Raw genomic sequence first — 21494 nt, 5'->3', positions numbered from 1 at the left:
AAATGAAAACAGCATCTTCGTATACTTGAAGTCTAGTTCTACTGGAATCAAATTAGTTTCTACAAGCAGTTAACATGGGAAGATTCCACCTCATTTTGATTACCATTTAACTGTAAAATCTGAGGTCCAATTAATACATGAATTTTTACTTGATTTTCTTTTAGGTATCCTGGTTTAATGAAATTGCCTGGAATATTGTGAGCATGTTATGTTGGTCCTGGAATGTGTGGTGACACTTGCAGACTACCACTAGCACATCCTTGGAGGTTCTGGCTATTAATGCAAATGACACATTTCACTGTACAAATAAATCGGAATCTGAAAACCAGTTTTAGCTTGTTCCAAAATACATTGACTCCTGATTCTAAGCATCAAAAAGTTGGATGATACAAGTCTATCAGTTCTCATATATGCACAAAGTGCAATAAAGATTTAGAAAGACTCATGATTTAAGAATGAATAAAGAAAGAGATGGGTAAAACTACTGTTTAAAGATTCCAGCATTAAGATGGAAGCAGAACCTTTGGCCCACTGACTTCACACAGATCATCGAACTCTGACCAGTGGTGCCACTCTGTTACCCTGAACTTAGCAGTAAAAGTCACGGTAATGTAATGATTAGTGTGACGCTATTACATCTCATGGCATTGGACTTCAGAGTTCAATTCCGGTGTATTCTGTAAGCAACTTCATACGTTCTTTCTTGTGCATGTTGGGTTTCTTCTGGGTGCTTCATTTCCTCCCACAGTCCAAAGACTTATCAGTTAGTAGGTTTATTAGTCATTGTAAATTGTCCTGTGATTAGGCTTGGGTTAAATTGGTGGGTTGCTGGGCAGCACGGCTCATGGGGCTGGAAGGGCCTGTTCCCATTGTATCTCTGAATCAGGGGTTCCCAACCATTTTTATGTTGAGCACCCCTACCATTAACCGAGGGGTCTGTGGAGCCCAAGTAGGGAACCCCTGCTTAAATAAGTAAAGCTAGTGAGATTGTTAGATAACTGTTAACATTAATTACTCCATGAAAAATGCATTTACTCTGCAAACATCAATCCTAACCATTTTCTTTGACTTCAACTGAGAGCCTTCAACAAGACATAGAAGAGTATCATGGTTCGGTTACCAGTTAAACAATTTGAAGCATGAATTTGCTCCCCGAATCAGATTACCTTTATTTCTCACATGTAATCAATACAGTGAAATGAATTGCTTGCATCAATGACCACCGTCCAAGGATTGTGTCGGGCAGCCTGCGAGTGGTACTTCCAGCATCAACATAGCCTTAACTTGTACATCTCTGGAATGTGGGAGGAAACCGAAGCACCACATGATCAATGGGTGAACAGAAAGTGGTGAGAATCGAGCCCCAATTGGTGATTGTTGGAGCTGTAAAGCAACTGTGCTAACTGCTACGCTTCCATGTGTACTCATGTGTAATAACAGGTAACAAAAGGTGATGACATAATGGAGGTGGTTTCTTGTCTCAGAGAGGATCATGAATACACGGAATCCAAGGTAGAGGTTGATGGACATTTGTACTCAAGGGTAATGGGAGACAGCAGACAAGTGGTGTTGAGGCAAAGATCTGATCAGGTCATAATCTCACTGAGTGCAGAGCAGGTTTCATGCTCATCGGTGTATTACTGCTTGTAGTCTCTGATATCAATCAGCAACGTTTGTGCCTTCAGTGATTGTTAGATATGCAAGTTATGACCAAATGAAAAAAAATGGCTGCAGTTGCTTAGCAATTTAGTGCAAGGGTGTTTATTAAGTGTGTCAAAAGTCAAACTTGCAAAAATTAGTGAAAATAGTGCAAAGAAAACAGCCTATATTTTTGAAAGATATCCATCAGAAAACATAATAGTTCTGTACTTATGCTTAGGCAGTGTGAACTCCCGACAGCCCTGATCTCTCTCTCTTACTGAGGGCAATCAGCTCCTTTCTTTAAGGTACTAGATAATGAACACTGACCTGAATGGCACATGAACTCTTTGATTTTGTGTTTTATATTGTGTTTTTTTCCCACTCGCTCTTTCTTGTTGCCATTTGCACGATATTTTTTTGCATGTGTGGGGGGGGGTTGATGTTTTTTATTAACAGGTTTCATGGTTTTCTTTGCTTTGTGGCTGTCTGTGGAAAAGACTAATCTCCGGTATATACTGCATACTGACTTTTAATTCTTTGACACATCATCCTTAATTACCAACAAAGTTAACAAGACTACACATGAATCAGAATATGATGCATCCCACAATGTAGTTACAATCACACTACAAAATAAACAGAAGTATCTACATTAAATACAGTATACAAACAACATATACACATTTACACATCCCCAATACTAAATACTCCGTCATGTCTGGTGGGAAAGGCATCATAAAGCGAACCTGAGTGGATTAGCTCACTTCAGGACCCATTAGGGGAATACACTGGGGAAGACACTGAAGTTTGTGCACTCAGTGCAATGATAGCAGAATGACAAGGCAACGTTTGTGTGTGTGTGTGTAAATGCGCTTCTGTAAAAAGTGTAAGTATTGAGTGCTCTCCATCACGTTCATACCGTGCTGCCCCAAATAGTGCATCGTTACAGTGGTCACACACAAAATGCTGAAGGAACTCGGCAGGTCAGGCAGCATCACACAGTTGACCTTTAAGGCCAAGATCTTTCATTATGACAGGAAAGGAAGAAGGAAGATGACAGGATAATACGGGCTGGGATCCAGCGTACAGTTTTCCCATTTATTCACAGGTGATGAAGATGACTAGAAATGCCAGCATTTACTGTAAGTCTCTAACTGCCCAAGTCAAAGTTCATTCTCTGGTGAACTGCATTCACCATTACTATAGCAAGCTTCATTCAATATTTATTTAATTATTTGATGATAAATTATGCAGCTGCTATGCTAGGATTCAAACTTGCATTTTGCTGATCAAGTCTCCACAAGAAACAGATGACTTCCCAATCTGATATGTCGGTCCATGGCCTGCTCTACTGCCACTAGAGGAGCAACATCTCATGTTCCACCTGAGATGACATGAATATTGATTTCTCTGACTTCTTTTTTCCAGTCCCCATTCTGACTCCTCTCTTCTCCTCACCTGCCCATCACCTCCCCCCTGTGCCCCTCCTCTGTCACTTTCCAATGATTATTGTCTGATCTCATCAGGCTCCACCTTCTTCAAGCCTTTGCCTTTTCCAACTCTGCCCTTCCAGCTTCCCACTTCATCCCTTCCCCCCACCCACCTTCTCTTTCTCCCTCACCTCTTTCACCTATCATCTGCCAGCTTATACTCCTTCTCTAGATTTCCCCCCCCCCCCACCTTCTTATTCTGGCTTTTGCCCACTTCCTTTCCTGTCATGATGAAGGGTATCGGCTAAAAAATGTCAACTATTTATTTCCTTTCAAAGATGCTGCCTGATCTGCTGAGTTCCTCCAGCACTTCCATGTGTGCTCTTGAAATTGTTAGGGCTGGTGTACACAGGATAAGCACATTTTCCAAATCCTCAATCAGTGATAATTTTGCCCAAAAGGACCCTCATTCCATGAGAATTAACAGGATGGAGATTGAAACAGGTTTTCTCCAAGTCTTTTATCTTGTTCTTCTTTTTTCCTGGATCCTTATTCCACGGTGAATGCACAAGGCAAAACTAGCACGTACTTCCTGATTGTGGCTCAGCTTGTCTGAGTAAAGAAACTTCAACCTGGCTGAGTGAAAAATGCTCCTGATCTGCTCACAGCCGGGGGTGACACAGAGAAGGTACAGAGCCTATGTGATGCACGATGACAGCAAAACTTTGCAGCCTACTACAAGGTCAAGAGCAAGTATTGTCCCTTTGACGCATACAGTGTCAGGGCATCAGAAGATAAATGGCTTGAGTTTCTTGAGTAAATGTAATTAAGAATAAACTCTATGAGGGAAAATGTTAAACTATGGAAGTACTAAGATGAGCTTTGCAAACTTTGGAGTGAAATTAATATTTTTCTGAACATTTGCAGGAGGATTAACAAGACACTGTACAAATGCAAATTAATGAGAAATGCTTCAACTAAACCCCACAAAATTATTTAAGAAGGATTATTCGAGTTCAAAATTACCAAAAACATTAATTTTGGACAACTACACAGCAATGAAATTGAATGGCCCAGATTTTAAACTTCAAATTTGCACACTTTAATGTCATAGAACATTCCACATTTTTAGCACTGGAGAGATTGCAAGGCGTAGGTTATCAGTGATAATTATTCTAAAATGGATTACTTTACAGTAGGTTTGAAGCAACATTAAAAATCTCTTCACCATGAGGAGACTAAGGAATGCTTCACAGAACATTCTGCTTCTAAGATAAGTTAAAATCTATTCAATAAAACAAAATCAAGACATCTAGTGGCAGTAAATGCTAACTGCACTGATCTCAGACCCACGTCCCAGGAGAGAAGGGTCAAACACATCAGACTATCCTGAAATGAATAGGTCAGAAAATAAATTGAGAATAACCCTGGCTTAAACAATGCTTTCAAGCCTTAGGATGGTCATATTTCTTTGGAAATAAAATCTCCAGCAAACTTTCTGGGAGAAGAAACACATAAATGTTTGTATTATATGTAACCTTAAAATGAAGTGGCTCAAATCACTGTTTCAGAAACAAATAAAGACAAATACTTTAGACATTGTAGCATAAACATTACATTGAATCTTTCCATGTGCAGTAAATGAAGATAATGCATCACAAGAAAAAAATTGCTAAGTCAGATTTTTGGCTTGAGCAGCTTCACTGCATTTACCTACCAAAGAATGATTTAATTTTACTTCATAGATTTGGGTTTCTGGTTACATTTTACATAAAAAGAAAGTGAAGGTAATATTGCACATAAAGATTAAAACAAAATAAAAATTTAGCACTGACATTATCATTATTCCTGCTATTGACGAAATAAAATGTGTCCTTTATTTTCTGATATTAACTTCAATACAGTTCTGTGAATTGAACACTTAAGTACAAATATTCCTTCCACTTTACATGTGAAACAACACATTAAAAATAGCTGCCTTTATCAATTACTTATAGGAATGCATCACTTGTGCAGGTCCAGATTATTTTGAAAACTGATAGTACGAGTTTCCTCCAATTGAAACAATGTCTTGGTTGACATCTAACTACTCAGTAATCATTTAAATGTGATCAGCAGGATTTTATTTTCTTGTCAATCGACTAATCAGGATTTTACACTGTTTTACAAAGGATAGAACAGAGAATAGTACCTTCCGCCCACAATGTTGCTCACAACTAATTAAACTAATAATTAAATGCCTACCTGAATTAATCCTTTTTGCCTATACAGTATTCATATCCCTCCATTCTCTGCACATACATGCACTTAAAGCCAAAGCCAAGTAACACCTCTATCGTATCTGCCTTACCACCACAAGCACCTACCACGTTGTCTGATGTAATGATGCTGTAACAACGGAACTAATGCACCCGTGAAACTACTTAAGTCTTGGATCTGGCACAAAGCAACTCGTATGACAAATCAAATATTCTATAACATTTAAGTAAGGCAGGTTAAAAATAACAGAATGACATAACCCAAGGCAAGTTAAGTTTTGAAATTACAAGTGGCTCTATGACAATGTGAATGCCTCCTGCAAGTATTGCTTGAAGTAAGGGCCTTTGAGGAAGCAAACTGCTGGTGGGGGTTGGAGAGGAAGAAATAATAGAAAGCTGTTTCCGTGTGATGGAAGTGATAAAGTTAAAGAAACAGGCCCTTCAGCCCTTGCTGATCCAGCTGCCAAACAAACCAATTCTCATTTGCCCACGTATGGCCCATATGGCCCAGTCAATGTGCCCATCTAAATGTTTTCTTTGCAATTGTACCCATGTCGACCATTCCCTCTGCACCTAAAACTAATGTCACTGTTATTAGCAATCACCTCCAGTTGGGCTGTATCTCACGTCTGCAGTAAGCTTTGAAACATTGCCTCCAACACAGACGACTGAGAGGAGGAACATTTTGTGCATGTGTGTGCATGATTGCACCAGGAAGAATTATTTGGAGCCCAGCATCTTACATGCACTACAGATTGTCCAGGATACTTCCATTGCAGATTATTCTATCCTCTGGGGTAGTCTGTCCCAGAAGAGGATCAGTGATTGTGTCTCAGGAATCAATGAAGTGGACAAGTTATGGGTTCTACAGTCCTGATAGAAACACGCAAAGATCGCCCTTTTTGAAATCAGTTTAGTATAGCACTAAATCAGCTGAAGGACACTTGGCCTTATTGATCAGCTGGGCTCCCAGATCTCAAATTCCCTTGCAAGTAATAAAGAAACACAATCAAGTTTTAGGCAATTTTTCTCCACAGTCACTGCTTTTTTCAAGGCTGCTGTTGGTAGAAAGGTCAACTGACAATCCCCAAATCTTCAATAGAGTAGTTAAAGTGCCTGTGGTAAACCTCAAGTATTCAATACAGTAAGGGAGTTAAGAGCAGGATCCAGGCAGCTGAAAGAAAATAAAAGTCCTAAATGAACCGATTTGCCTTAGAAATTTCAAGTTTAGTTACCTCAGCAATTATACCTGCTAAAAGCACAATGGCTCTGATATCTAGGCATTTACTCAAAATTAATTTTGTGGATAAGCTAAGTTTTCTTACACTAAATTGCCTCACCCCTCCAAGCCCACCTTCTAACTGGGAGCTTCTCTAATGGAAGAGAAAGGTGTTCTCATATCCAAGGTTTCAGCACAGAGCACTTTAAACAATCTTCAGATTCAGATTTATTTATCACGTGAAGTGTATCATTTGTGTTGACAACCAAGACAACTTAGGGACACGTTGAGGGCTGCCTGCAAATGTCTCCACACATTGCGGTGCCAACATATTTGTGCCAATATGCCCACAAGGTGCTGATTGTTTTTTGGGGGCTGGTTAAAGGTGCACAAGTTAAAAACATGAATGAATACAATATAATAACATCTTCTGCTAATGATAGTCTGGAATATGAGTCAGTTTATTATTGTTTCAAGAAATCTCAAAGCTGGAACTGTTATGAAAAGATCAAGTAACAACCTAACGGCCAAATAAATTCCCTTCCAACCTTTAAACAAATGCTTTAACTGTCTCATGGAAAGATTAAGTAACTGATCCCAAACACAACAAATAACGGTGTAGCAGCCATAAGTGGGAGGGGGAAAGGGAAGTTGTCAGATTGTCATTAGGCAAAAAAAAAATCTGTCACCATTTTTTTGGGCTATGATTTTGTCAAGGCATCATTTTAAGCGTACGGTTTACATTTACAAAAATGTTCTGTCATTTATCTTTTTGAATGTACAAATACTTCTGTGAAAGAAATGAGAAACTACATACTGATGACATATTAATTAGAGTTTCCTACTGGTTCCATGGTAAAAAGGACAATTAAACATAATTATGATTTACTAACCATTAAGATAAATTCCCAAATTGGAAATTGTCAAATAATTTAAAAAGTATTTTTAACGCATTTGACAAAAAGCCCCCAGTGGTACTAATGTCCAATGTATTTTAAAAGTCTCAATGAAAAAAATCTTAATTAGAGGCTCATTAGTATGTAAATGGAGTAGTGTTTTGTTACAACTGAGTAGGGATGATTTTTACAGAAAACCCTATTTAAAAAGTTATTACAATAAATGCAAAAATTCAATTGGATTGTTTATTGCACTTTTTTCCCTAGACAAGAAAAATAATGATACTTTCTCATTTCACATGTTGGCTCTCAAACATCTGGTTTAATGAGGTACTGATGTTTGTTCTGACTTTTTGTTATACTGGTGGCAAAATCTACAAAATAGTCACACACTTGCATAATTTTCCTCAACTTTTTATATATACAAAATAATTGCTTGAAGATGTTAACAGCTGTTCTTCAATATTCCGGCTTCATTTGGGAAAGTAGAGAGTGAAGATTATTGGGGGACTCAAAAATATGGGTGCTCAATTTCTCCTGGCACCTTTGTGCTTCTGTATATCCATCAGCAGTTATTGGACTGTAGTCAACAGCGGAACCTGGGGCAAAATCTCTCCTCCTCCTACTATTAGAACCAAAAGTCAATAATATCCTAGGACTGAACTTGGTCAAAGTAATTGAAAGGCAATAAGCCAAGATAAAGATTTCCTTTATTTGTCACAAGTACATTGAAACATATAGTGAAATGCGTGTTTTGCGTCAACAACTAAGAGTGTGTTGGGGGCAGCCTGCAAATATCACCATGCTTCTATTATCAATATAGCATGCCCACAACTTTCTAACTCCAACCTGTACATCTTTGTAATGTGTGAGGAAAGCACAGCACCCAGAAGAAACGCACACGATCAAGGGAAGAATGTACAAATTCCTTACAGACAGTGGTGGGAATTGAACCCTGATTGCACAGCTAACACCGTAGAGATCTTATGTTTATGTTAACCATGCCATCCTAAAGAGTTTACCATGTTTGCATCTAAGGAACTTGAGCTAGAATATACTGAAAGTTATCTTTGGAAATTCAACAATGAAAGTATGAATATTTCTCCAAAGAATTAGCAAAGTTCGATAGTCAGTAAGAAAGGCTGTTGGGCAGTTACAGTGCTGAAATTTGTTGACAACAATCTGAATACTACTGAGGAGCCCTATGCAACATCTACAGGTGATGTATATTATGTTTGTGTTTGAGCGAATTACTGTGCCACATTTCTTTACCTGTAATGTGCTGCTTTGAAAAATCAACAGCCAAACTGTGAATCATTAAAGTAATGCAAAATAGACACACTGGTATGCAAGGAAAACAAAAATAATTTGGAAAAAAATTATATTCTGCATTCATCTCTCACACACATGCACGCAAGAAAACAAAACACGTTGCACACCAGCGTTCAGACTAAACGATACTGCCTGAAGATCAATAACTCTAATACCTTTACATACAGTGTGCAATCTTTCCAAATGGTTTCCAGTTAAATGCTTAGTGATTTTGTTTTAACATTTTATTTGGTAACATTCCCTGAGGAATTCAATTTTTATAATCGGCATTCATTTTGAAATAAAATGATAGAACCTCCTATAGTTATGTATAATTAAATCTGGAAATTAAATCTATTATGGGCCAGTTCCATGCCCCCCCCCATAGTGCTTGCTTGACCTGTTAGTAATTTCAGCATTAGTTTGACTTCTGAATTTTAACACCCTTGGTAGCTTGCTTCAGTGCTGTTGTATTTGGTGAAGGATGAGCAAAAATAGCTTAACACGACAAAACTCCAAGAGGTTATAAGGTATCCAATAAATAGGAAGCGCTGGAAGTAGAAATCACAGGAGTAGAGAGACAAAAAGAAAGAAAGGTGTTGAAATTGTACACAATCATAGACTAACAGATTTTGCAGGCGAGGAATACACATCAAGTCCTCACGGTAGCAGAATGGTTCACGCAATGCTACTACAGCTTGGAGCGAAGTTTAGAGTTCAATTCTGGCGCAGTCCGTAGGGACTCTGTTTGTTCTCCCCGCGACTGTGTGGGTTTCCTCCAGGTGCTCTGGCTCCCTCCCATAGTCCAAAGATGTACTATTAGTAGGTTATTTTGGGTCACTGTAAATTGTCCTGTGCTTAGGCTGGGGTTAAAATGGTTGGTTGCTGGGTGGCATGGCTTGTTGGGCTGGAAGGTTCCACGCCATATCTCCAAATAAAACAAAAAGTTGAGGTACAGTAATACTTAAAATATTTAAAAGAAATACACTGAAGTGGCAAAGCCTTTCAGAAATATGACAAGTAACTCAATAATATTGTTGTACTTATATTTTCGATGCTTAAAATTGAGAAAGTGCAGACAGGAAGGCTGAAAGTAATCATGATCAGTTAAATACGTCAGAATTCTCCAAAATTCTGAAGTGATTTTGTTTTGCATTTTGACACCATTACATTTAATCTTTCAAAAGTGAAGCAAGGAACACACTGTACTTCTGCTTTTTGAAAAAATTTAGTTAATTTGATAAAATACAGAGTTGAAGGCTTTAATTCGAAATGGGTTTTATCATAATATGCTGCCATTTCTGTGAGATGTCAAATCAGCCATCACTAGTAGCATGACAAAGGTTTGTGTAGAGTTTAATTGGAACAGTTCCATTTAACACTGATGTTATAGGATACACATTGGGAACAGATCAGACTGCAAACTGACAGAAACCTCCTCATTAATACTATGGTGAAATGGCAGTGACTACAGTTACTGGCTGTGCCAGGGCTAAACTCTTTGCAGCAGACTCTTGCATCCTTGTCCTTGTACTACAGCTTACCCTCTCTGCCAAGTGACTCTTTTTGGAATGCTGCAGTGTACCTTGTAAATCACAGCACACCACACTGCCCACCACTATCACCTCACCAGTCTTGTTTCAGGAGCAGATGATAAATAAATCAAAGTGTACTAAGCAGTTCTTCCACATGGCAATTGCCTCCCTCATTCCTTCTGCAGCTCATCAATCAAGCTATTGTCTACTTGAAAGCCAAGGCTTGTAAATGTCATCTCCACTCAAGTCCAAGTAGAAGAAAATCAGAATACTGCTCTGAGTTTTAATTGGATAGAGTAATTAAACTAAAATACCCTGGTAGGCCAGCTCTGACAGGATAGTCAAGACCACTTTTAATAAGGCTGATATAGTATTTGTCACAAGGATGATGCAAATACATAAGAAATTTATTTTAATTCCATTCCTGATATCAATGCTTGCTGGACTTGCTTAGGCTCGAAATGTTTTTTCCCAAATTATGGCATTTAAATTTTTTTTGAGATATACAGTGCACTGAGCCACATGCACTGGGCAGCAACCCATCGATTTAACCCATGCCTAATCTCAGGATTATTCAAATGACCGATTAACCTGCGAACCAGTACATCTTTGGAGTGTGGGAGGAACCTGGAGCACCCGGAGGAAACACACATGCAGATGGGGAGAATTTACAAACTTACTTAGAGGATACTGGAAATGAACTCCACACTCTGATGTCGCGAGATGTAATGGTGTCGCTACACTGCTGCGGTGCCTCCTATTATAATATTGGTATATTTTCGAAGAAATTGATTAGTACACAAAATTACCCAAAACAGCATCAACTTGCTGGTTAGTTAAGAAATTAAACTTTAAAAAGGCCAGCATGGTTTGGAAAATATTTTTAATAACCAGGTGATGGTGGAGTGTGAGGTTGGTCTGGATGAGAGAAGCTGGTTTTCTTTACAAAGGAATCACTTTCTCCCCCCTTACTGGCAGTTTCAGCACAGAGCACCACAGCACTGACAGCCAAATGGACGTGTACAAGAACCATGTTGGTCAGCTGCTCACCTTCCTGCCAACACCCCCCCATTTAATTATATCACTGACAAAATTACCAATCATCATCTCTTTTAATAAATAACTCAACACAGCAGTTCAAAGCAGTTAATACAGTATCCAAATATTGTTAACATATTTGCTAACTGGCCAGGATTTGCAATGCTAACAGCAAATCAGAGCAGAGTGCCCCATGGTCGTCATGGAAATCACAACCAGTTAATTCAGCTGCCAACCAAATTGAATCATCGCTATGACGACGACAACAAGGGAACCTCAGATCCCACAGCATGTGGACTGATACAGGCCAACTCCAGTCAGTTGGGGGAACAGGGCCAGTGGGTGGGTTGTGCCAGTAACACTTGAAGTGGGAGCAAAAATTTAAAGATTTCCATTATTTGGCACATACTCATTGAAACATACAGTGAAATGTGTTGTTTGCACTAATGACCACAATCAGAGAGCATCCTGCAGGTGTCGATATTCTTCTGTCAGCAACATAGCATGCCCACAACTTACTAACCATAACCTATACACCTTTAGAACGTGGGAAGAAACAGGAGCACCTGAAGGAAACCCACCTGGTCACAGGGAGAACGTACAAACTCCTTACAGACAGTGGCTGAAATTGAACCCCGATAATTGATCACTGGTGCTGTAACACGATTGTGCTAACTGCTGTTCTACTGTGGAGGGATAGCACTCCACAACCTGAAGGCTCAAACAGATTCTTCAAAACAAATCTGAATGTAATTTAGAGCCTTGTCATCAACAAAATAAGAATCGTTTGCAAATTTCAATAAAGGAAAGAAAAGTGTCTTCAACACAGTGGGGGAAAAAGCCCTTGTATAGGCTGAGGAGATGGCCAGGGGTGGTGGTTGGGGTGATGCATGGGTCTGTTGGGAATACCTTCACTTAGCTATCGGCACTTGCAGTAGCCTTGTTTTTGCTATTCTATCCAAGATGGATTAAATAGCTCCAAGTAGGGAAAATGCATTAACAGGGAAAGTTGCATGTGGCTTTTGTACGTTGCCAAAAACAACAAATTGGCACAGGGGCTCAAGTATAGATTATCTTGTCTGACAACTGTGAAAGCGTCCCAAATAGTCCAAATGTAGATTTAAAACCTGGACCCATACCAACCTGGCACTTGGTTCTCTCCAAATAGCACCTTAGGATTACTTATATTAGGTTAGTTCTTAAACAAGAAGAGTTTTTGTCCATCCAACAAAGCAGCCGAGTTAATTCACTGCTAACTACCTTATAAAAAGATGGCATTTAAGTGAATTTTGTGAACTTACTACACACACTCAGTGGCCACTTTATTTGGTAAACCTGCTCGTCTAATCAGCCAATCATGTGGCAGAAACTCAATGCATAAAAGCATGCCGACGTGATCAAGAGGTTTAGTTGTTATTCAGACAAACATCAGAATGGGAACACTCACAAATTGCTGGAGGAACTCAGCAGGCTTGACAGCATAGATGGAAAAGAGTAAACAGTGAACATTTCAGGCTGAGACCCTTCATAAGGATTGGTAAAAAAGAATGAGAAGTCAGATTAAGAAGGTGGGGGGGGGAGGGGAGAAAGTAATACAAAGTGGCTGTGTAAAGTGGAAGTTTCTAGAGAATTATGCAAAAAACAAAAACAAATCTGGTCAGCGGCAGTACTGTGGGCAAAATAATGCCTTGTTAATGAGAGGTGTCAGAGGAGGATGGTCAGAACGGTTCAAGCTGACAGGAAGGCCACATTAACCAAATAACCATGCAGTAAAACAGTGGTGTGCAGAAAAGTATCTCTGAACACAGGCCACATCAAACCTCGAAGTAGATGAGCACCAGCAGGTTAAAAACCACAAACATACATTCAGTGGCCACTTTATTAGGAACCTCCTATAGCTATAAAGTGGCCACTGAGTGTACATGCGATAAGTCAGACAAGGAGGTCAGTATTAGTGAGAAGCTAGTAGACAATAACTGCGTATTAAAAGAATTAGGATGAGTTCCTTTTATAGTTTGCTTTCAGTGTAATCCATATTACAGCAAGATCCTAGGTATTAATTACACTGAACTGAATAAACTCAAAAACAGGGCAGTGCAGGGCACAGCACTACATTAGCATGTGTCAAGTTTCTATGGTTTTAAATGAAAACTACATAAAAACATTTCTGCCATCAATTTTGCTATCACTAACAGCCAGCACGAATTCTGCAAGGGAAGCTATTTTCGTGCAGATGTGAAATTCAATGAAAAAGACCGACTCTTGTAGGAACATCAATCAAAACGTCGGCTGCAGTGACAGATCTCAACGGTGAGGGAGGGTTAAAGGTCACAGGTTAAGGAAAAAGCCAAGCTCTGGTTGAGCTCTAATATCTCTGTGGTAGAAGTCTTGGAAAGGTACACCCTTCTGTATTAGCCTACCATCATTAATCTTCTTGCCACCTTCTTTAGCTAGTGAAGCAGAACTGCTCAATAGAAAACTATATGATGGGGCACTATGAGAAGGCCTAGTCCCCATTATCAGGTTAACATTCTGTTAAGCCCCTCTGCAGCAATGGAGTGATAACAATTGAAGAGATCAAGGTCACATGATGTACTGCATCCAATTAATGATAAGCAGGATTTAACCAAATAATGCAGGGCTCGCCAAAGAAAAAAAACTGAAATGTCTTTGTTGCATTTAACAGTCTGAAACAAAGCAATCTTTCATCCAGTATAAAGGCTTGACAAGTATATCAGCATAAAAGCATTTCCTAACATAGTTAAATGTTGTGGGGTATGCATGGGATTTTATAGTGTGCACGTTCATGTGAGTAATAACACACACTCAAAACACACATACGCATAGGAATAAAGAGTATACAGGTATGTCAGCATGTGCGTGCATCATGAATGGTGCTATTTAGTTATTGGCTGAATTGTAAAATATTCTGAGAGGTGAGTTTAGGGTAATGCAGACACTGGACTGTGAGGTGTGTCAAATAGCCTCTGATTAAGGCCATGGTCCTTCAAGCAAAAAAAAGATCCAAATAGGCTAGAAACTGTGATGCTTTAAAAAAAAAGTTCATCATGTTTGGATTGGAAATATCAATATTATTTTGCAAGAAAGAACAATTAACTAAATATGCATCAACTAAACATCAGTATGCATAATATGGACCATTAATATGGAAAAAAATCCCAAAATATTTCAAAGAAATTTATTTAAAACTGATCAAAGGTAAGTTCCAAATGTGCTATAATTTATTATACAAAATGCTCCGACTAAATATTCTGTGGCTTTGAAAATGAACATGCTATCTGCCAAAAACTGACAATATGACCATGAAAATCACTGAATTGAGATTCTGTTATCTTTATATACATTTCAATGACTAAAATTCAAGATAAATTGTAGCTCTCAGGATACTTCAGTTATTTGAAAATCTTTGCTTTGAAAATTCTTTGTTAATAAACAAGTAATACGAGGTTCAACTGTCACACCAACTTTTTCCAATTTAGAAACAACCATTTTACATTTTGACCATTTGAAGATAGAAGGCAACAAATTAACTTAAGACAGACACATATGTGCACCTCTGAATAAACCATATAAGATAAAGTGGCTAAAACTGCATTTTGTTTCTGTTGAACCTGAGAAGGAAGCAACCCCATAAGTCAAACAATCCTGCTTCATTTTAAAGCAGACTCCCAAGTAATTTTGTATTTCCCTTCCATGAGCTTTGTGTAAAAATAAGCTTAAAAACCATGATCCTGATATGATACAGCTTAAACTCAACAAGTAGTGTCAAAGACGAGAGATGCTGGGAATCCAAAGCAACACACTCAACATACTGGAGGAACTCAGCAGGTCAGACTATGGAGGTGAATAAAATGTCAACGTTTCAGGCCAAGTCCTGATGAAAGGTCTTAGCCCAAAATGTCAACTGTTTATTCATTTGCATAGATGCTGCCTGCCCTGCTGAGTTCCTCCAGCATGTTCTGTGTGAAGCACTGTTAGTATACTTAAGAACAATATTTTTTAAACTGTATAAAACACACAACTGAAATCTCACATATTAATTTTTCTTCTCACAGCTTCAACAATCACCAAAAACACTTGTGATAAATTAACACTGTACATACTACAATGGGCCCTGATAAAAAAAACACTAAAATCACTGACTTCTTCCGACCACAACTTTATGTTCAACTCCACTGTACGTTAGTTTAAAAATAGGAGTACAATAAAAAGAAAATGACTGAGTGATACGAGAACATCAGTAACTGATTGTTGGCTACAAACCTTATTAAATTCTCAACTTAAATTTGACTGGGTTTATCGCCAAGCCAACTCTGATAGATTAACAGGACACCACTGCAGAGTGTGACAAAATGTTGTTCAACCTTTAGGCGGCTGAAAATTTCGGAACTGATTTCAGTAACATAGCTGTTTTACAGCAAGCAATCCCAAAGATAAAATAATGCATCATAACACCGCTGTCTTATCTAATATTAAACCTGTGGACAATATGGAGCTTTAATTTTTCTATTTGAGTGGGTGCACTTATTCATAGAACAGCACAAAGATACAGCACAAAAATATAGTACCACATACTTGGGCTCTTCTCTTCCACAAGGTCACAAGCGCAGAGTAGATCAGAATCAATTGAAATGGGTTTCTGCTTAATCCAGAACTTGGTGCTCGCTTTCTGATTAGTAACAGGGTCTATCTCCACCTTTTCTCCCGCGATACCTGTGAATCAGTGGGGATATAAACCAGTGGGCTGTGTAAGTGATTTTATATCAACCATTTGACACACTTTATAAATCTTAATGGAATGAACAAATAAAATACTCTCTAAAGCCCTCTGAAACTCTGAGCTTTTCTGCTGCATTCGAAGAGAAGATTGAATACAGAACAGATTTCTGGACCACCAGCTGAACAAAATAATCATAAAAAACATCTGATGTGAACACTGTATTCTTAAAGAACAGTAGTTGTGTAAGATTTGGTTACACTTAAAAAGCAGCTTTATCTAATAAGGTCACCAATTTGTATCAGAAAGTTGCAGACCTGTTACAGCAATCTAGTTATTTAGAAAGCAAAACTACATGATTGCTAGATCAGATTGTGAAATGTGGCTATTTTTCTGATATTAGATTTCTAAAATTGCAGTAATATGAATTCTTCAAAGCACATTGTTTATCAAAGGCAGAAGCAGTTATTAGGTAACAAGGTCAACTTTGAAGGATAATGCTGAAATACATAACTTGATATATACAATGTTTGGTAACACCATTAAAACTTCACTTTGAACGTGTAACCTAGATGCTCAATTTTGTAACATGAATATTTTGTAAATATCTGAAGTTCTGAAAAATTCACATTATTTCAGCTTGATTACAAGGTTCACTGAAATCCAACTTAAAATGCTTTTTTTTTTGATAAATTAAATTCATGGGGAGAAGATTAGTTAACAAACTTGATAGGGTCTGGCAAATGATTTAGAATATGGGTGAAATTGCCAACAAGGTTCATGGTGTGGAAGCAGATTTGATGTTATGGTATGGCTCGACCCTACACGAAATAATTCATGGGGATATTGAATGTTTATAAATGTGTAACTGCAGTTCCAGGTAACAGCACAGCACAGGTCCTTCAGCCCACAATGTTATGCAGGCCCTTCAACCTAACCCTTCCCTTTCAGAGCTCTCAATTTGTCTTTCACTCATGTGCCTATCTAAGAGTCTCTTAAATACCTCTAATGTGTCTGCCTCTTCCCCTGGCAGCGCGAACCAAACACTTATGTAAAGAAACAATAATCTTACCAAAATATTATTGAAAACATATCAAGTACCAAACAAACCAAACTTTAAAAGATTAAATGTATGAGAAGGAGGTACAGAGCATGTAGGCACACACAATGATTCAGGAACAGCTTCTACACTTCTGTCTGATTTCTGAATGGACATTGAACCCATGAATTCGATGTCACTACTTTTTATTTCCATTTTTGCACTATTTAATTAAAAATATTTAAACTCATATACACTGTAATTCATGTTGTTTTTCCTATAATTATTTACTGCTGCCTCAAGGCACCAAATTTCACGACATATGCTGGTAATATTAAACCTGATTCTGATCATTTCACGACATAATAATTATTAAGCTCTCGTTAAAGGACAATTGTCAAGACATACTATGAAATAAATCTTTCAATGCTGTGTTAGATCTATCAATGTTGTTAAACATAAAAGTCTAATTACTAGGGAACAAAAAAAAATTGAGGAAATGTCTCAGTAATCATGCCCTGTCTTCATGATAAGTTGAATGCATTTTCGTAAACTTTAAACCAAATAAGTGACCCAGAATGATAAATGTTCCAGGCAGAAGCATAGCAACGCATCTTCCAAGTGACGTTAGGAAACTCAAACACCTAACTATTTCTACAGCGAGCTTTCTCTTAAGCATCAATTCCATGGGATCCCAAGCATTAAACAGTTGTGATGTCACCATCCTCGCTGAGCAACCAGTCATGAAAAAATCTAATTTTTATCGCAAAGATTTCAAACCAGGAAGTACTTGAGGTCTTTTGAATAGCACCAAATAAAATTAGACAAGAAATGAGTACCACAATTTATTTGAAATATTAAATTCCTCATACTTAAAATCTCAAAAAGAAAATGACTACAGATATAAACTTTATATCTTTATATATAACTTTATATATAAACTTTATTTAGTTTTGTTAAGGGCTAGTTAACAGTTAGAATTAAAACTACTAAAATCTCATTTTGAACATGTAGTGAAGAGCAGGATTTTCAACATTCCAAAATGAATATTTTGCAAACACTAGAAGTTCAGATCAATTTACTTGATTGTAGCTTTATTACAGTGCAGTATGGATAAGTTAGATTATCAAAAGGCACCTTATCAGCTTCAGGCTAAAGTCCAGGCTGTCAGTGAACATAAGTTACGTGAAATTGGTGTTGATTTAGAAATCTAAGAAATACTTTGCATTGAATACCAATATTCAATTATAAAAGCATGAGACTACACTTCAGGAAAATTTATTGGAGAATATATGCCAACAAATATATCCACTACGTAAATTATTTTTAAGACAGGCAATGGAATAAAAATAAAGAACCTTCCCACCACTGCCTATAAGGAGTTAGTACATTCTCCCTGTGACTGCATGGCTTTCCTCCCACAGTCCAAAGACATAGCGGTTGGTAGGTTAATTGCTCATTCTAAATTGTCCTGTGACTAGGCTAGGTGCTGTATCTCAATAATAATTAATGGCTTTGGACATGCAATTGGCTTCTTTACTTTCACAGATTTAATCAGGTAAATCTTTAAAGCTGCCGTTTCGGAGACACAGTTGGTTGCTACTATTATGAATTAATTCATTCATTTGTTTTTGAACAAAGAATGGAAACTAGCCAGAACATTAAGAGAAAACTACACTTAACTCCTTGGATGTTAAATTTACATTCCATACAACAGTTTAAATTATCATTTGAAAATAACTACTAATGAGTCTTCTTCTGGTAGTCATTTAAGTATAAACTCAGATCAAATATACAAATATACCATGGAAAGAGAACCCACAACCTTCTAACAGCAATATGAGATTTATTTTATGGAGAGCTACAGCGCAGAACAGGTTGCACAGAAATTCACCTATTTAACCTTAGCCTAATCACAGGCCAATTTACAATGACCAATTAACCTTCGAACTGGTACGCTTTTGGACTGTGGGAGGAAACCCACATGGCTATGGGAAGGGTGTATAAAATTCTTATAGTGGATGCTGGAACTGAACTCCAAACTCAGCGTCTTGAGCTGTAACAGTGTTCCAACAGCAGCTACGCTGCCAAGGCACCTCAAATCAAAATCTTTCTACAAAATGAACTAAAATGACACTTAAACAGAAACTTAATAACAGATGCCAGAAATCTGAAACAAAGCAGAAAATGCTGCAAATCCTCAGCAGATCAAGCAGCATCTGTGGAAAGAGAAAGAGTTAACAATACTAATGTCTAGTCTCTTTTTCAGATTTGCTAAAAGGACTTTTAACACAAAACATTAACTGTTTCCTTTTTCACACTTGCTGCCCAAAATGCAGAATCTTTTCAGCATTTTCTATTTTACTTAAGGAACATATTTTCATGCAAGCCACAGGAATAACATTTTACACTACACAATTTCATTGTTGAACAGAGATATTAGAGACTGTGATGGCATAAAAAATAAAATTTCATCTCTGCTGAGGAATTTTCAACATGGCAGGAAGCCAGCTCCCTTAGGAGATTGATACCGTAATAAATATCAATCCATTGTTTCAACAAGATTGGTAATTCACACAGCCAAACAGGTGCACTAAGGCTCATTTTCGTACAGACAAAAGAGTCAAAAATAATGAGCTATAGCTTGACTGCAGTAATAACCTACTTGAATAATCAAAAATCTGGTTCATTAAGGAATCTATGCCACTAATGTTAATTGTGAAAGGAAATCTTATCCTATAACTGCTGGAGGTAGTTCTCTACCTTTCAAAGCACAGAGTAACTCAAAATGTGGTGCAGACATCTGGCAAATGGACATGTTCTCTTCTGCACAGATTTAACTGTTTGCCTGCTCATTGTCGGTCAGTTCCTTGTTTAAATAAATATTGCCAACATGTTACTTTATTTCTATAATAACTCACACCATGAAGTATCTGGTGATTACTTCTACAAATTCAAGTAGAGACCTAATTTGGCTCTGCATTTCTAAAACAATTTCCACTCCCACTTAATAGAAATTAATATCTTGTCGGCATGAAGCTCTAAATTAAGAGCTTCCCAAATCTTCATAACCCCCTTTAATAATGTAAATAAATAAAACAACATTAACACAACGACACCAAACAATAAAAATTTACCATTAAACAACTAGAGAAAAGACATTAATATTTTTATGATTGTAATTTTCATTAAACATGAAAGACAGCATTAATGAACAGGATATGCAAGCCCAGAGGAGTATCTGATCACCAAAAGATTAAAAATAAGCCAATCTCAATAAAAACACTAATTAAAGTCAACAGAATGTGTACATATTAATAAACTGAAGATAGTGAATACTTTCTACATGTGGTTATAAATCAGACGTTTAGAAAAATATCACTCCAAAAAAATTACGTTTTGAATTTACTATAAACTGTCAAAAAATAAACAAATATTTCTACTTGACAAAGCCCTTGAACATTACTATCTAAAAAGGGAATAGATCTAAAATTTATTCTATGGTCCAAAAGCTCCAGAAACCACAAAAGCAGTCAATATTGTTAATGTACCTTGTTAATTTGATGGGATTTGTCAGGTAACTCCACTGGAAAATTATATAAAACTGTTCCAGATGAACAGATGATAGTGACATGAATTAAACTGATAGAACAATACCAGAATATAAACCAGAAATGACACCTAAAGTGGCTGTTGATTTATTGCCATTCTGAGTTTGGTTCTGGGCTTCCATGTATATTAGTGCTACAAATCTGGGTCCATTTAGCAGCAAGATGCTCGTACATACATCACTAGCTCCTGCGCCAAGCCAAGGTCATTCCCCATTGCATCAATCTTTTCAGCAAAGGCTACTCCGCCACAGCTTGTTTTTACCCATTCGAGCTTGGTAATGTTCTGGAGGTGTGGGGGGGGGGGGGGTGCGCGGGCTGGTAGAGGGGAAAAAGAGAGGGAGAGGAATGAGGATAATGAAGCTATTTCTACTATTACTTTCTGCATCATTTTTAAATTTTAATCTTAAAGACTGCACAAGCAATGTACAGATCTGAAGCAGCTCCTTCAGAATCAGAATCGGGTGTAATATTACTGACATATGTGCACAGTGCAATACATAAAAAACTATAAATTACATTAAAATTAGTATCTAAAAATTAAATTAAAACAAGTAGTGCAAAAAGAGAGCAAAATAGTGAAGCACTGCTCATGGGTTGGTTCACTGTCTGTTTAGAAATCTAATGGCAGAAAGGAGAAGCTATACCTATAATGTTGAGTGTGTGTCTTCAGGCTCCTGTACCTCCTCTTTGATCGTAGCAATGATTTTAGTACAAAAAAAATGTCCATGAACAATGAACTCTTTGCTATTGTGGACAGTGTGTAACTGAAGGTATAGAA

The 21494-nt window shown here is 37.5% G+C and overlaps 1 protein-coding gene across 4 annotated transcripts in view; it reads right to left on the bottom strand.

The window, feature by feature from the left end:
• The window catches only part of mapkap1 (MAPK associated protein 1), a 274264-nt gene that overhangs the window by 25952 nt on the left and 226818 nt on the right, over positions 1-21494 (bottom strand). For all 4 annotated transcript variants that reach the window (XM_059993886.1, XM_059993885.1, XM_059993888.1 and 1 more), the window contains one exon: positions 15925-16062. In XM_059993886.1, the coding sequence (XP_059849869.1) occupies positions 15925-16062 (138 nt within the window). The remainder of the gene's footprint in view (positions 1-15924; positions 16063-21494) is intronic.

Source organism: Hypanus sabinus, chromosome 18, assembly GCF_030144855.1.
Source record: "Hypanus sabinus isolate sHypSab1 chromosome 18, sHypSab1.hap1, whole genome shotgun sequence".
NCBI classification, from domain to species: domain Eukaryota; kingdom Metazoa; phylum Chordata; class Chondrichthyes; order Myliobatiformes; family Dasyatidae; genus Hypanus; species Hypanus sabinus.
The sequence above is the reverse complement of the archived record's forward strand: the minus strand, read 5'-3'. Positions and strand labels throughout refer to the sequence as shown.